This window comes from Nematolebias whitei, chromosome 9, assembly GCF_014905685.2.
Source record: "Nematolebias whitei isolate Nwh7 chromosome 9, NemWhi1, whole genome shotgun sequence".
Lineage (NCBI taxonomy): Eukaryota > Metazoa > Chordata > Actinopteri > Cyprinodontiformes > Rivulidae > Nematolebias > Nematolebias whitei.
In genome coordinates, this window is record NC_056506.1 from 23,301,488 (window position 1) to 23,319,208 (window position 17,721).

General features: G+C 39.7%; 1 protein-coding gene across 1 annotated transcript; it reads left to right on the forward strand.

Moving 5' to 3' along the window:
• The first annotated feature begins 10,350 nt into the window (after positions 1–10,350).
• On the forward strand, positions 10,351–13,646 carry LOC119414477 (cAMP-dependent protein kinase inhibitor alpha-like). The gene is made up of 3 exons (XM_037681568.1): positions 10,351–10,397; positions 10,732–10,922; positions 13,320–13,646. The coding sequence occupies exons 2-3, from the start codon at positions 10,760–10,762 to the stop codon at positions 13,391–13,393; spliced, it is 237 nt and encodes a 78-aa protein (XP_037537496.1). The 5' UTR covers positions 10,351–10,397; positions 10,732–10,759; the 3' UTR covers positions 13,394–13,646.
• The last annotated feature ends 4,075 nt before the right edge of the window (positions 13,647–17,721 follow it).

Consider the following 17,721-nt stretch of genomic DNA (forward strand, 5'->3'; position numbering starts at 1 on the left):
TTGAGACTCGGTATTTGCCTGAATAAAAATCAGTAGTCCAACTGTAGTGTAAAAAGACCAAAATGTTTTTCACTGAAACAGCACAACGATAAAATGCTGCCAAAGCAAATGTCACTTATCAAGGTTCATGCTCAATAATCCAGGTGAAACATCCAATAAAGTTCGGTCAGGTCAGCTGGACTGTTTATGTTTTGTTGAGAGACATTTCGTCATTCATCCAAAGGACTTCCATCAATCCGAGGAGCCACAAACAAACTGTGTCCAACAAGCAGCACACTCCCATAGTGGACCAACCAGTTTGATGGTGATACGATGGTTTCTTGGGGCCACCCTCTCCCCTGTCGACTCCTCCCAGGCAGCCATGCCAAAGTGGTTCAAAACATCAAAGTTCATGCTCAACAATCCAATAATCTCAATAATCATATTGATGAAGACCTTTGGATGAAGGATGAAATGTCTCTCAACAAAAGAAGAAACAGTCCAGATGTTTGCAAACTTTGTTGCAAATGTCATGATCTTGATTAAAACAAACTGACAACTGATTGGTTGATCTTTTTATACTTCCTAATGTGCATGCGTAAAGTCTGGTACCATGTGCTCAAACGAGTTCATGGCTCTTTGTGGTATTCAATTTTGTTCTTCAACTCTAGCCCTTTGGTTCTTACACGTGTTTTATTGACTTTTATATACAATCATATTTATAAATTTACTTTTGGGTTATTTTACAACGTGAGAGTGAAATTTCTTCAAGTTGCAATGTTGCTAGAATGACTGCTGGTCACAGCTGGAATATAGACATGAACACTGTTAGACCAAGTTTTTGTTGATAAAAGTGAACGCAAAAAAAGGTATATCAAAATTAATTCGTTGTTTGTGTACATCTAATGCTTATTCCCTGAAAGTTTCATTGAAATTAGATAAACAGACTTGACTTCAAATTCTTAATCTCAACATTTTCAAAAAAGATCTAAGCTGTTAACTCTAAAATTATGTTTTGGGATCAGACTCTGTTACCACCACAAGTTTCAGGTCAATATTTAGAACATTGGCTGAGTTATGTTTTATTTTTTCCCAAGGGCATCTGGCTGTGGCAGCCATCTTGATTTGGATCAGTCAATTATTAATTGACTTTCAAGAATTTCTTTCTGACGTTTTGATTAAATTTCATCCAGTGCTTTATGAAATAGTTCTCAAAAGACAGGCACAAGCAATAAAAAATTTTTGGTATAAAATAAGCATTATTACTGTGTACGAAAAGCTTTTATACATGCTCGTTTTTCCAAGTAAAACTAGAAATGTGCATGGCTTTGAACAGATTATCTTTCGTTTTTCGTCCTAAGACCAAGAAACCTCAGCAAATTGTCATGCATAATAAAATTTTAAAAATAAATAAACCACATCAACAAATTAGTCTCAATAGCTGAATAGCCACAATGCATCAAAAACCCAATAGATTGTGCAACCGTATACAGTAAAAAAATAAAAAATAAAATACAAATTAAATACTCTATATAGACCAAGGGGCAATTCTTGATTGGGAGTTAGTTTTTGAGTTCATGGCAACTCCCTGCAGGCAAGTAAACTTCACTTGATTTAGATGCAGGGTGCTGGACATCAAGGAATGCAATGCTTCAAAAAAAAATCTGCTACTTCATTAGCAATTAAGTTATTAATTAGCAGCATGTCAAATACACAGAACTTGTATGGCATAAAATATATAAACAAGCCATATTTGCATGGATAATCTGTTCATTTTTTAATACATAAATAATTGCGCTTTGTCATGTATGGGGTGTGCATGTACAGTATATGAGTGGTTAGAGCAGTCGTCCTCCAATGCAAGAGTTGGGGGTTCGATTCCACCAGCAGACACATGCTGTAGTGTCCCTGGGCAGGACACTGAATCCCTCACTGCCTCCGATGTGTGTCCCATTGGTGTATGAATGTGATAAGGCACTGATTATTCATTGTTCAGAAATATTAGAGTGCTGTCATGAATGGGTTTCAGATTCAAAAAGCCAAACAGGAGTGCAAAAACAAGAACAGTTTTTATTAATTTGGCTCCTGGTTGCTGGAGACAGGGTCCAAGGCGGGAGTCCAATCTTCTTAGTCCGTACGTGGCAGGTGAAATCCAGATGCGTGGTCCAATGGTCGTAGCGGGGATCAAGCACGGGGGAGCAGAGAGTAGATACCAAAGCCAAATCGTGATCCTTTATCGTGAGTGTGTTGGGAGAGCAGAGTAATTTCCCATGGTCAGAAAAGTAATCAAATCTGAAAGAGTCAGGCAAAGCGAGGAAACCATGGCACAGGCGTGAGGTCAAGCAAAACAAGGCAAGGCAAACAAGTCTGTGGCAAGAAACTATGGAACAATGATTGCTTCATAATCAGGGACCATAGAAGATTTAATAATTCGGCACTGGTGGGTTGTGGACATAGAACTTATAAAGGGCAGAAAACAGGTGGCTGATATGAATGCTGATTGCAGAGGGGGCGTGATGCTGAATGAATGGAGCAGGGTGAACAGGTGCATGGGAAGAATACTGATGACTGTGGAGAAAACAAGAGAGGCGTGGCATGGAGTGAAGGGAGCAGGCTTGAGCTGAAGAATGGGTGATAGACAAAACACAGCAGGGAAACAGAAACTATGGCATGAGGGGCAGAAACTATGGCAGGTGACATGGGCAGGAGAACACAAAGCATGAAGGCAGGATGGGCAGAACCATGGCATGAGGAGCAGTGACATGAGCTGATGAGGGGTCAGCGGGGGCCACTGATCATTACAAGTGCTGTATAAATGGATAAATGAGGGCACAGATTGTAAAGGAGTCAGCCTCCCCTCCATCACAAACATCTACACCTCCAGATGCAGGAAGAGGGCCACCTGCATCATGAAGGACCCCACTCATCCAGCACACACTCTTTGCCCCGCTCCCCTCAGGAAGGAGGTTGTGGAGCATTAAATGCAGAACCACTAGACTGAGGAACAGCTTCTACCCTGAAGCTGTTAGACTCATAAATCCCTAACCAGGATAATCACTGTGGAAAAAAAAAATCACTGTAATGCCACTTTGATTGGTGACATGTGCTGCTGATGGTTCATGCTGCTGATTATTTCATGCTGCTGATTATTTCATGCTGCTGTATTCATTCGTACTCATTTACTCACACAGGCTCATGTTTGTGCTGCTGTTGTTTGGCGTATTATTTTGCACTACAAGTGTTTAGCATATTTCTTTAGCGTATTTCTTAGTTTATATCTTAGATCCTTATTACTGTTTCTTTTACAATTTTTGCTATTGTTGGATGTAACTGTACACAATTTCGTTCCACCTCATGTACCATATTTGATGCAAATGATAATAAAACCCACCTAAAAACTTAAACTAGTGTAAAGTGCTTTGAGTGTCTTGATAAGATGGAAAGGTGCTATACAGTCCATTCACCATTTATCATGTACCATGGGGCATTACCCTGTCACTCAATGGGAGAACTCCACAAACACTAGCCTGTTGACTCTTGATTTGATTAGGTCCAACTTTTAATGTTATTTTACCACTTCTCCTTGACATATATTCATATGCAGGCAGTTCCTCCCTAACTCGGGTCGTTCTATGTAAGATCCTGATGAACTTCTCCCCAGTGCAGATTATTATTAACAGTGTAGATTATGCACTCTTCAGGCAACACATGATTGTTTCATCTGGGCGGCTGCTGTGAAATGATCTCATCTGTAGCAGGTAAAGACAATGTGGCACTGTTTTGTGGTGGTGTGGCCATGCAGAAGTCATCAGGTAAAGTGTTCACACTGGTAAATTCTATCCTAGTATTATCAGTTCGGTGCCTGCCTTGATTTTTGATCAAGTTCTCTGATTAACATGACGGGAATGACATGAATAACACATTTCATGGGTTCTGCCTGATTGGACATATTAGATTTGTTGGTTGGTTCTCACCACTTATTGCTCAGCTCCTGAACCAGAATTTAGTGCTGCCATCTACAGTTCCAAATTTAGAACTAAGGTTCAATTGGTCTGTTTGTCAGTTATTCCTAATGAAATAGGAACAACTCTTAGTGTAGGAACATTTTTAATCTTTGCCACAGAATGGTTATTTCTACAAAATAATTTTAAAATAGTTTTTTATTTGTTAAAAAAAAGTTTGACACATCCAATAAATTTCATTCCACTTCACGATTGTGTCCCACTTGTTGATTCTTCACAAAAAAAATTAATTTTATATCTTTATGTTTGAAGCCTGAAATATGGCAAAAGGTTGAAAAGTTCAAGGGGACGAATACTTTCGCAAGGCACTGTACATAATAAAAAGAAGAAACCATGTATTTATCTAAAGTTGCCAACAGTGCCATCACAATCAAAAGCTAAAATATAAGAAAATGTAAGGATTGGTCTGTTTCATGGGCTTAGCCCCATCTAGTGTTGTGTTTTTGGTCTTATGACCTTCTCAGTTTCTGTTTTTCTATAGGGTTTGTGTTTTCCTAGTGTATGCTTCCATCTAGTGTTGTGTGTCTGTTCCTGCAATCTCTGGCTTCCTTGTTTGTCATATTCCCTGATGTGGTTCAGCTGTGTGTCCCCACAGGTGTTTTGTCTTGTTTGTCACTGTACAGTATATAAGTTTGTGTCTCTGTGTTAGTCCTTCGTCCTAGCATTGCTCCCTGTCACCTTGATTCTCTGCGTTTCCCACGGATTATGTAAGTTTGCTGCCCTGTCAGCTGTTGTTTTGTTATCATTAATAAATTATTTTATTAATCTCCTGAGTCCTGGATTGTCTGCCTGCACCCCTGGGTTTGCTTTCACCAACCATCATTATGACAGAAAATTATTAAAAATATAATCTGAACTATTAACATCTGGCTACAGTATATGAAATCCTGTGCACATAAACCATTGTTTAAGGCCTTAAAGGAGGGGGGAATTGGTCTTTTTTATTATCTTTTTTGAGTATTTCATGTGATGGGATTCTGTTTTTATGTCATTGCTTATTAAAAATGCATGAAAACATTTTTTGTCATTCCACACTATGTGAAGAGCTCCACTTTATACCCAAAAACATCAAATCTATTAAGCTGCAGCAAAGACACAACACATCTGTCATGTTTCCATGACTGCGGTCTCGCTGGTCATGTCTTATTGTGCTGCCAGCAGAACTGGACTCTGGCATCTACAGGCTGAAATAAACTCAGTACATACAGTAACATGTGTCAAATCTGGTCAAAGCTTTTACTTTAAGGAGTTGGAACTGATCTGAGCAGCTCAGAGGATAGGAGGGTCCTCTGACTTTTCTCTAAGTAATTCCATTTTTGTTTGACCCCAACTCATTTTGTTTCTCTGCTCTCCTTTGTCCAATATATATATATATTTTAGTCATCTGAAAGCCATTTCTAAAGGCCACAGTCAGTTGTGTCAGTAACAAATTTTAATCTTACACATGCATTTGCAGTATGCACTGTTAGCTAATGAGAGATGCTTTCAGATGCTCACATTACCCACGTCTTGGTTAAAATATCACGTTTTGATGTTTGAAATACAAAATAAATCATCAGTCTCAACAATACCAAAACGCAACAATGTTCAGGAACTGTCGTATATTTGTGTGTCGTATCATTTTATAGAGAATGTGGTAATGTGGTGGTCAATGTTGTGGTTTTGTAGTCCCATTGCAGGTTCAAGCCCAGGTTGCGTCACGAATGGCATCCGGCACAGAACCAGTTGCAAATCTTTCATGCGAGTTTGCTTGCTGTGTTGACCCTTGAAGCTGAAAGAAACTTTATTTAAGACTGACATTCTGTTCCTTTAATGGGCAGCCTTCTCAATGGACAACATTAGTTTGTCTGATCTAATCTAAAATCCAAAGTGCAAGGCACTTGTCTGCCTCAGTGGAGTTGTTTATTGTCAGTGATCAGCTACTGCAGCGTTAAACAAGTAAAGACTGGTGAAAACTCCCAGCAGCCTGTAATGGTCAGGGGACATTCAGCTATACTGGCTGCAGCTCCATGTTGTGGCCACACTGGAAGCTTTTTTGTATGACATTAGTGTGTCAGTCTGTTACTTTGGTTTGTTGTCAGTTTTCTCAACAGGCATTGGTTTAGCCAACACCAAATCACCAAAACACTTCATTCTACAGGTGAAAATGCAGTGAGTCACATATTACAGAAACTTATAGGTAAGGAGCGTCAATCGGTAGAAATTATTGTATGCTTTTTATATTCTGAACCATGTTAGCACAACACAAAACATGTTAGGACTATGAATATAAAATATTCAAAGAATTATGTGCTGGAATGCACTCAAAATGCATGCGTTACCATGGAAAACAAATTGAACTATACTGATCCAGTTACAACTTTAACTATGTCAACTGACTTCCTACACCATGATATCTATCTATCTATCTATCTATCTATCTATCTATCTATCTATCTATCTATCTATCTATCGAGAGAGAGATTTATTGGTTGATTTGCAGCTGCTGGAGACTCAGGATCCTATTGCAGTAACAGGTCTTTGCAGGCAGGTGGGGTGAGAGCCACCTGTCAGATTTTAAAAAAGATGAACTGGTGGGAAGGCAGTTGCAGAGGGAGGCCTTTAATGCTGTGAACAGTGGGGCAATGCAAGTTTGAGGTCCAAAGGGCAAAGCAGGGGTCAAACACAGGGAGTCAGTGGTACAAGAGTAATCAAAAAGGGTGACCAGTGAGTCGTGGTCATAGACTGAAGAGGAGGTCTTTACCGTGATCAAAGATGCAGAGCAGAAGCAGATGAGGAGCAGGCAAAAACAGGAAATCTAGAAGGCAAGGCGTGAAGTTCAGGCATGAAACAAGAAAGCTATGATGGCTGGAAAATCAGGGACCATGAGTGGTGTAATCATTCAGCCAAGGACAAGTGCAAGTGGAACTCTTCAAATAAGGCAAAGAACAGGTGCAGTGAATCAGGGCTGATGAGCTGAAGGTGCAGAGGGGGCGTGGCTAATGACCGAGAAGAAAAACGGCATGATGACAAAAGAGGAGCAGAAACATGACACGATGGGGCTGTGAGTGTGAGACAGGGGCTGATGGGGGGGTCAGCGGCATGACATGGATTGAGAGATGGATCGACGGATTGAGGCCTCGTCCTCAGTAATGAGTGTGTTGCTTGGTTCAGTCGTGGTGAAGAAAGAGCTGAGTCGAAAGGCAAAGCTCTCGATTTACTGATCTGTCTATGTTCTGACCCTCAAAATGAGGTTTGAATCATGACCAAAAGAAAGAGATCCGATAGCTGAAATGGGCTTCTGTCTTAGGATCGCTCATCCTTGGAGACAGAGTGAGGAGCCCCGTCATCTGGAAGGAGCTTGGAGTAAAGCTGCTGCTCCTCCTTATCTAAAAGAGTCAATTGAGGTGGTTCAGGCCTCTGATTAGGATGCCTCTTGGATGTCTCTCTTTAGAGGTTTACTGGACACGTCCCACTGGTAGGACACCCCGAGGAAGACTAGAACTCGCTAGAGGGATGGTGCATCTGCTCTGGCCTGCAACGCCTTGGGGTGCCCCAGATTGAGAATGTGTCGCTGGGGAGAAGGATGTCTAATTTTCTCTCCTGGACCTGTTTGCTCCACGACCCAATACGGATAAGCAGTGGAAGATGGATGGATATTTATCTATCCATCCATTATCTTTATATTTATAAGATTATTAAAGCCCTCCCTGTTTGGTGGAGGGGTGGTTAAAATGTGTTATCAAGCTTGCCTCTATCATCATTTGCCCTCCTCTGGGCACTTGAGCGAGGTCCTTATAATAATAATAATAATAATAATAATAATAATAATAATAATGTCATCACAATGTCAGCACTGTATGTTTCCATACAATGGCGAAATTAGTCTCTGCATTTAACCCATCCACCACCAGGTGGTGCAGTGAGCAGCTATTATCCCCTTATCTGCTCCCCCAGGGCACCTGAGATGGCAGCCCCCTGCTCCACACATATGGGATGTGGTTACATGAGGAAGGGCATCCGACTTAAAATACTTCTTCATCTGTGTTCGCTCGCTGTGGCGACCCCCAAAGAACCTGTGACCTCCGATCACAGGCTCGCCTTCTCTAGCCTCTGCACCACCACTCACACCATATACATATGCAATTATGAATATGATATATGACTTAGCAGCTAATCCAGACATAGTTAAAAAGACTCAATACCTGAATGTATTTTATGTCAGAGTCACTTTCTCTAACCTCTGTGCCAACACGCCCTACTTGCCCTCGAAGACTAATGACATTTAAAACAATACAGACAGAACAAAAACTAAATGTTTTGTAATGAGTAATAAAATACACACTACTACTTTAGGTTTTAGCAATTTTTTTTTTTTTTTTTTATGATTGTCTACTGTTGTCATCATTCTTTGTTTAAAACAGGTCTCTCTTGTAAATGAGTCCTCGAGGCTCAATGAGACTAACCTGTATAAATAAAGGTTGAATGAATGAATGAAAGGTTTGATGAATAAATGTGTATAATGTATTACTTTTATCATTGGGGAAAGGTACCGGTAATCTTCCAAGATACAACTTAAGCAATTAATTGTTTGGCACAGAGACTGGTCTGTGACAGCAGCACCACCCAATGGTTTCAAATCACTTCCTTTACAATTCATTATTTCCATCAGATTTTTTTGGGACTGTCATAATAAAAAAGTGAAATATTTATTTGAGTAAATCTTTTTGCTATTATATATGGACATCCGTGTTCATAGGGTAGAATCTAATCACTTATACACAAAGTTTGTTTTCTCAGTCATCCAGGTATATAACAACAAAAAAGGTTGAATCATGTCATCTGGACTTCGTTTTTTTTTAAACCATTAGTGAAAAGGCCAGACTTCAGGGGTATCTGAGGCAGGCTTGAAACACAAGAGTCAGGGTGGCTTCTGGGTAATACCAGATGGCTAGGCCTCAGACTGACGAAGCCTCTTGGATGAGGGGCGAAACGTTTCTTTTTAACAGAAAAAACGAAGTCCAGATGACATGATTCAACCTTTTTTGTTGTTATATACCTGGATGACTGAGAAAACAAACTTTGTGTTTTTGAAACCATTAGTGAAAAGGCCAGACTTCAGGGGTATCTGAGGCAGGCTTGAAACACAAGAGTCAGGGTGGCTTCTGGGTAATACCAGATGGCTAGGCCTCAGACTGACGAAGCCTCTTGGATGAGGGGCAAAACGTTTCTTTTTAACAAAAAAAACGAAGTCCAGATGACATGATTCAACCTTTTTTGTTCTAATCACTTATAGTTTATAATGTCTAGCTCCAGAGACCACAATCAGACCGCCTCTTTCGCAACGGCCCAAAGTGGAGCAAATATATCCCAGCTAAATGTTGATACTGTTCAGGGAATTCATAAAGATGATCTCCTGACCACGGGCTCGCCTTCTCCAACCTGTGCACCACCACTCCCTGTTATGAAGAGGAGGATTATCTTTTCTTTTCTTGCTCTGTAGTGTCACTCAGGACTTTTGGAGCAGTTTGTGGGGTTGGCTTCAAGTCCAGGGAATTGAACTGCCAGCTCTTACTTAACAATAATAACATTTAGTGTTTATATTCAAAGCTCTAAAATAGAATTTTTAATTAATAACCTAATATTACTAGGAACACTTTTTGTTCATAATTGTAGTTTTTTTTTTTTATTAGGTAAATCCAAACTTATGTTGTTGGGGGAAATTATCTGAAATCTTTTTGTGAGTCTCTTAATTTGGTTAAACGTAAATATGCTCAACAAATGTATACTTTGATGAATAATTTTGATTTGATTTAAACCTCTACACTTGTTCCTTGTTACGTAATTTTTTTAATTTATTTTATTTTATTGTGAATGTATATAACTCAAACTGTGAAATTTAATTGTTACTTTGTATTACTTTGTTTGCCTTGGTTTGTTTGCAAACTGTAGTTCTTAATAAATAAATAAATAAACACCACTCACTATAAATATTGTTACTGTTTTTTGTTTTACGAAGTGAGCCTGAATGCAGCATGGGACTCGGCGCTGCTCAGGGCTCTCGCGCACTCTCATCCTTCTTTGTCTTCCGTCCAATCAGCGCGCAGGCTCGAATCTCTGGCTGCTGATTGGACGAGGAGGAGAAAGATGCGACGTCCAGGCAGAACAGACAGAGGACTTTTTAAACCGCACTGATACGTTTTATTATTTTAATCCACAGTTTGATGTTTTGACTCGTGTGTGTTTGTGGTTCACTCAGTTCAGCACCTCGAAGGTGTCGATTTCATCCCTTTTTTTTAATTTATTTATGAGGTTTTGTCTGGTTTAGCATCGGTTGTTGGCCCCATGGCGCTGCTTTGTAGTCACAGCCGAGAGATTGTAGCTTCGGATGGTGCACTGTCAAATTTGTAAATAAAGGTAAGGAGAAAAATAAGATTATGACAAGGTTTTATTTTGGAATTTGACTTGTGGTCTTTGTTTTCCATTGTGAGGGCCTAGGCTAGACTGAACCATCAGGTTACTTCAGTCTGTAAACATTTACTTAGTTTATGTAATGTTCCACCTTCTGATAATTATTAATGTGCTTGTAGTGATGGTGTTGTTGATTTTAATCAAAACGAGAAAACTAGAGCAAAATGTCCCAGAATACATATGTACACGGATTAGACGGTCATTTGAGGACAGATCAATTTTACTTTATTATTATTAATATTATTCCATCAGGCTGTGACGTGTGTAGTTTCCTGTCTAGGTATTGCTGTGTGAACGATGCACAAACAATGTCTGATGCCGAGGCCACATACGCAGACTTCATCGCCTCTGGCCGGACGGGTCGTCGGAACGCCATGCATGACATCCTGCAGAGTCCCACCGACCCTGAGGGACGAGGACTGTCCCTCACCCTGTCTCTGTCCCAGCTGCACATCAACCCTGGAGGGGGAGGTAACTATATGATACAATAAATACACCACCATCAAGCAGGACAGCCATCATCTTTATTATAATATATAAACATGCATAACTATATCAAATACGGTATGCAGTCATTTTTTTGCGGTTTAGGTGATCAATAAAGTGGAAGAGGTATTATGTTATTTAAAGGGGGATATCAGTTCTAATCATCTTTAAGGTGCAAACGTTTGTGACCTAGAATCTGAAATAAACAAAAGCATCCTGCTGAAGCTGTCCTGAACAGAATGATACTAAATTATGTAAGCAGGTGCAGGACTAACGATGGGGACTTTCAGGTTCTTCTACATTAAAATCAATAGAGCTTATTGATGTCTTTGTCATTAATAATATTAATAATTTAAAGCAAAGCAAACAGATATGACACATAAATCAGTAGAAAGACAACATCTATACATCATTACAAACATACATTTACTGTATGCATTTGTTCTGTTGTTTTTCTGTTTAGACACTTTAATGTTTGCACTGATTGCATTACTCACTGCACTTTATACAGTATGCATTACAGAACTTTATGATGTCCATTTACCCCCTTCTGCTCTTGCTTCAGATAGGATTTAGTTAGAAAGATATCAGAGGATGGATCAAGATGTCCTACCATGACACTGTGTATGGTCTTGATCTCCCTGCTGATGAAAATAATCATCAAAGGCGTCACAAAATCACAGATTTTGTTGCTAGCAGAGCACTCACATTAAAAACCTGCAATAAATTTCCTCAGTGGTTGTTTTGTTACTCCTCCTTGAATTGCCACCTAATCGTGGTGGAGGATTTTGTGCGACTGAATGATCCTAGGAGCTATGCTGTTGGGAGCGATTTTAATTGCCCCATGTAGGGTCTGCCAAGGCAGATTGGTTCTAGGTGACAGGCCAGACAAAGAGCGATTCCAAAGACTCTTATGGACAGAAAACAAACAAGGAGCTCGGTGTCCCTTGCCCGGACATGGGTTACCGTGGAGCCAGGCCTGAGGGAAGGACTCGTCAGCGAGCGCCTGGTGACTGTGTCTCTACCCATGGGGTCCGGTTGGGCTCAGCTTGATTGTAACATGGCTTTGTCTTACTGTGGGCCCACCACCTGCAGGAGGGGCCATACGAGTCGGGTGCATGACGCCATGGGCAGTGGCCGAAGGTGGGGGCCTTGGCGCTTTGACCCTGACTTACCAAAGCTGGCTCTTGGGATATGAAATGTGACCTCTCTGGCGAGGAAGGCGCCGGTTTGTGAGGTTGAGAGATACCGACTATAGTTGGGCTCACCACGATACACAGCATGGGCTCTGGAACCAATCTCCTTGAGAGGGACTGGACCTTAATCCACTCTGGACTTGACCATGGTGAGATGTGCTGAGCTGGTGTGGGTCTACTCTTAATTCAATTCACTTCAGTTTATTTATATAGCGCCAAGTCGTCAAGGAGGAAACTGCTCTGATCCATCTGTTTTCACTCTACATCATATGTGTCAAACTCAAGGCCCGGGGGCCAAATGTGGCCCTCGTTGACATCTTGTCTGGCCCTCAAGATGATATTTCAAATGTAAAATACTTTTATCACTTTATTTTTTTTTTCAGTCATCTTTGATTATGATGTCAAAAGTGCAACAGAGAACATCAAATGAGACCAATCAAACTCTTGTTGAGGAACCTGCAACCAAGAAAATATGTTGGGTATCTGATTTGAGTTAGTAGATTCTGAAACGGCCCTTAGTTTGAAGAAGGTTTTAATTGTGCCCCTTTTGTAAGTGAATTTGACACCCCTGCTCTCCATTGTTCTCTCACTTGTTATCAAAACCCCAAGATACTTAAGCTCCTCCCCTTTTAGGCAGCACCTCACTCCCAACCTAAACAGAGCAGTCAATTCAGTGTCCCCTGATTTGCTGGTATGCAGTTAAAGTGCTCCGGTAACTGACAGGAGAGGGACATTTTTACCGCTCATACAAATGTTGGAAATCCCAGTCTATATGATAAAAATATGATAACATTTCAATCACAGCGCTTATCTTCAGTTGATTATCTTTGTGTTTTTTGACTTCACTGAAATATTACAAAGGCAGGGTAAGATTGTAGACCTCAGTAAAACACAATCTCACTTCAAGAAGAACCTCATTTCACTACGTCCTGTTGTAGTTTGTTGAATTGAAACTTCTCAGCATTAAGACAATTCATGTGACGTCATGGCTGCAGCCTAAATATACCCTTGCATCATCACTGCATGGAGAAGATAGAGCTACAGAGACAAGTATTACACTGTGATTGACTGAAACTAAGGATTTCTAGGCATGTCAAAAAGTGTTACCCTCTTCTCTAAATAGTCAGTTTTATATCATGGAAGGTGCGAGTTGTAAAAAAATATACTGTCCTCCTTTTCTCTGCAGATGGAGAAGACACTGAGGACAGCCAGGGCTCCTACTCCTCGGCCCAGCGGGATGCAGAGCAGAGGAACAGCTGAACTTCCTCTCGCTCCGTTCATCATTCAGAGAGCTGCAGGATGGATTACAGACACCACCCTGAAGAATCTGTTTGTCCCAAATAGGCTGCTGGCACGAGGGTAGGATCATCGCTGCTGATATGCATTTCAAAGCAGGGCAATGGTACTCTGAATTCACTGTGGAGGTGATCACCCACTGACTGCATGGGAACTTGAATGGAAGTCATGGTTCACATAAGGACAGCTGTCTTTGTTAAAACACACAAGATGAAATGAGGAAAATGAGGAAACACACAGGACTCCAGTAGTTCCAGTCATTTGGAAGATATGATGATGCAATGACTCCCATTAGGGTGAGGCAGTGATGCTGAGACAGACTGTATTAGCAGTTAATGGTTATGTTCCCTTTAACTGACGGGGAGATCCAGACTCAGCTTTAATGGATCTAAAACACTTGAGTTGCATAAATGCTGAAAGCTGTTCTCTGTTTTTTTATTTGTATTGCTTAAATCTTCACAGCCTTACATGAGCAGTTTGTCATGTTTGGAAACACATTTGGGTTTTTTTCTTGTAGAGAGTTAGATGAGAAGAATTAGCTGCCAGTTATGTAACTAGAGTCAGCTTGGTTTAGTTTTATTTAAAGGACAGGGCATACATTTGTGCCCAAAAGCAACAAAACGTGCATGTAGAAGTACAACTGATTATTTTTAGTTCAACCCTATTCAAGATGGCTGCCACAGCCAGCTAATCTTATAAAACACAAACATTGTGAAAGTTTAGACAATTTTACAAATAATAATCTGAGATTTGGTTTGGTAGTAGCTGAGAGTCATTCCCCGCATACACTTAGTGCTAATACATCTAGCAAGATCTAGTAACATTACACAAATCTCACTTAACAGCTATAGCAAGTTTTACCAAAATGGCGATAACTTTGTTATTCATCATAAAATCATCTTAATTTTACATAAAATTTTGTTTTTTTTTATTGGAAAAAAGTCCACTAAGGCAAAATAAATAAAAATAAATCATAGTTAGCACATCTCTTATTAATTATTCTCCTAAACAACTTGACAAAAGTCCAGATGTTTTGGGGCCTAAAAGTAAGTTTTTATGTTTAAAGCAGCTGTTCACTGCAACAAAGAAAGTCCATTCATGTTGCCATGTTTAAATTCCTCACACAAACTAAAACAGTTCCTTAAATTCAACTTTGGGATCTGTGTTGGAGAGAAAACATTTTTTAAATGGACAGTTTTTATTTTTGTGTGAGATTATTATAATTTTGAATCATTTGACATTAAACTTGATGCCATATCGAACTGTGCACGCCATGTAAAGTAGCGCATTGTCAGTCATAACCTGCTTTCTTTTGATTTTAATGTAGACAGGACAATAATCAAAAAGCGAAAACAATATTATGCTTTTTGGAACAATTGCTCACAGCTAAAAGTCCATTTTGAGACATTTTTGTGAAGTACTACATTTAGCGATGGTTGTTGTTTTCTCATTTGTGTTAAACTATTAGATTTTTTTTTCTTTATCATCACAAGAGTTTTGTCATGTTGGGTTTTAGAAAAAAAAAATTCAAGGTCAGATTTGTTTTATTTATTGCATACTGTTCAACAACGTATTAAACTTTATTGAAGCTACAGATAAATAAAAAGTTATATTTGCCTTTTGTGTTACATTGAATACATCAAAGTTCATACTCAATAATCTGGGTAAATAATCCAACAAAGTTCAGTCAGGTCATCTGAATGGTTTCTTTTTTTGTTGAGACATTTCATCCTTCATCCAAAGGACCTCAGTCTGAGGAGCCACACCAAACTAAGTCCCATACGTAGTTTACATAGTGGGCCAACCATTTTGCTGGTGAGATGGTTTCTAAAGTCCACCCTCTCCCCCGTCGACTCCTCTGAGGCAGAAATGGCCAAAATGGTTCAAAACATTAAGTTCATGCTCAATAATCCAGGTAAATAATCCAACAAAGTTCAGTCAGGTCATCTGGATGTTTTCTTTTGGTTGAGATATTTCATCCTTCATCCAAAGGACTTCATTTGTCTGAGGAGTCACAACAAACATCAGTCCCATAAATTCAAAAAAGTGTTCAATACAAAAACAACTGGACTTTATTTGTAACCGAAGACGTTCCGCTCCTCATCCGAGGAGCTTTCTCAATTCAAAGAGCAGAGTGAGGGGTTCAGGTTATAAAGCTGAGTGAGATGACACACATACACATTTGACAATTCACACCTCAACACTTTAACAGTAGGGGTTTCTTAAGGTCTTTGTTCATCTAATTCACAGATGAGGCCCCTCTGTTCCCATCAGGTGTGAAAACTGGCTGGGAATCAGTCTTAAAGTTGCATTATATGTTTTTGAAAGTGGAAATCTGAGGCCTCCTCCTCTGTTAAGAGATGTTTTTTCTCTTTTTACATAAATTGCTTCCTTCACCCCCCTCTCAAACCATCATCTACTGTAAAGGTGTTGAGGTGTGAATTGTCAAATCTGCATATGTGTGTGTCTTATCTCACTCAGCCTTATAACCTGAACCGCTCACTCACTGCTCTTTGAATTGAGAAAGCTCCTCGGATGAGGAGCGAAACGTCTTCTGTTACAAATAAAGTCCAGTTGTTTTTGTATTGAACATTTTTTGAATTTATCATGTCCTGGATGACTGAGAATCTTCACCAGCATATCAGTCCCATAAGTTCATGTTCAATAATCCAGGTAAAAAAATCTAACAAAGTTCAGTCAGGTCATCTGGATGGTTTCTTTTTTCTTGAGACCTTTCTTCCTTCATCCAAAGGACTTCATCTGTCCAATGAGCCACAACAAACTCAGTCCCACAAGCAGCAAACTCCCATACACTCCCATAGTGGACCAACCAGTTTGCTAGTGATAAGATGACTTCTGGGGCCTGCCCTCTCCCCTGTCAACTCTTCTGAGGCAGCCATGGTCAAAGTGGTTCAAAACATCAAAGTTCATGCTCAATAATCCATCCAGCAGCAAACTGGTTGGTCCATTATGTGAGTGTGCTGCTTATGGGACTGAATTTACTGATGAAGTCCTTTGGATGGAGGAAGAAATGTCTCAACAACAAAAGAAAAATAAACTGTCTAGATAACATGACCTAACTTTGCTGTGCCTTGAATACAGTTATTTTACAGTTTTATGTTAGAAAGAAATGTTGGACCTTTTCCTGCCTTTAAAAGCTACAGATTGATTCTTTCAATCATGTTTGCACTTTCCTCTGAACTTTTATAAAATCTGGGTAAAAAAAAATAACTGTAAGAGGTTGTGCATACAAAAGTGCACAACTATTTTAAAAACAAAAGTTGAGAGCTCTTCCTTGTACTGTAGTTGATATTGCACAAAGTCCATTAAAGATAAAAAAAAGTCTTGTGATCTGTTTTCGACCTTTGATATGCAACATTTAATAATTTCCCGGTACGGTTTTGTTGTGGCACTTTGATTAGTTTATAATCCGAGTGCATTTCTCCTGACTTTGTTTGTGTCCAAGTGAACAAGCAAAAAGGGCAGTTTTTATTGCTATGCATGACGAGCGAGGCTTTATGACCAGCTACAAAGACATAAATCTCAGCTGCAGCTACATGATTATCATGAGATGGATATCGATCAGTTCCTCTAACTCTCTTCAGCGAAATCCAAAATGTTCGACTATTCCATGTTCAATATTCAGTCTTTGTGTATTTGTGTGAAACGTTTGTTTATAACACTAAATTTCTGCTGTGTTTTTGTAATATTTCATCCATGCTGACCTTATTTTTTACCTTCCTGTACAACTACAACCAAACTGTGACTCATTTACTCTGATGACGGGAAACAAACGTAGCCCTTGTTTCTTTATTCAGTCAGGTGTTTACGTTGGAAGCTGACAGATGACTGTTGAAAACAGGAAGACGTACGTCCAGCTGCTCCTTCTTTCTGCATGCACAGCACTTGCATGGTTCTGCTGAATGTACCGCTCTTTGTCTGGCTCTCACTTTTTCGACTCATGAACCAATGAAACAAATAAAGACTGAAAAGGGGACGCCTCGTGTGTGGTTGCACGTGTGGAGCTTGACCAGCAGGAAGCACTGCAGGAAAGTTTTATAATAAAACTGTTTTTTTTTAAGTATTAAAACTTGCTTTGGTTATAGAACTGTATATGTTTTTAAAATGTAAGTCACCTCATTTTCTATAAATAGTGTCTGAATGTATTTAGTGGGGGTGTTATCTCTTCACTACTGAGCCGAAAAAAACAGACAGTTGTGCCCCTGTGTGTGCAAAAACATCCCAGTGTGTGTGTGTGTGTGTGTGTGTGTGTGTGTGTGTGTGTGTGTGTG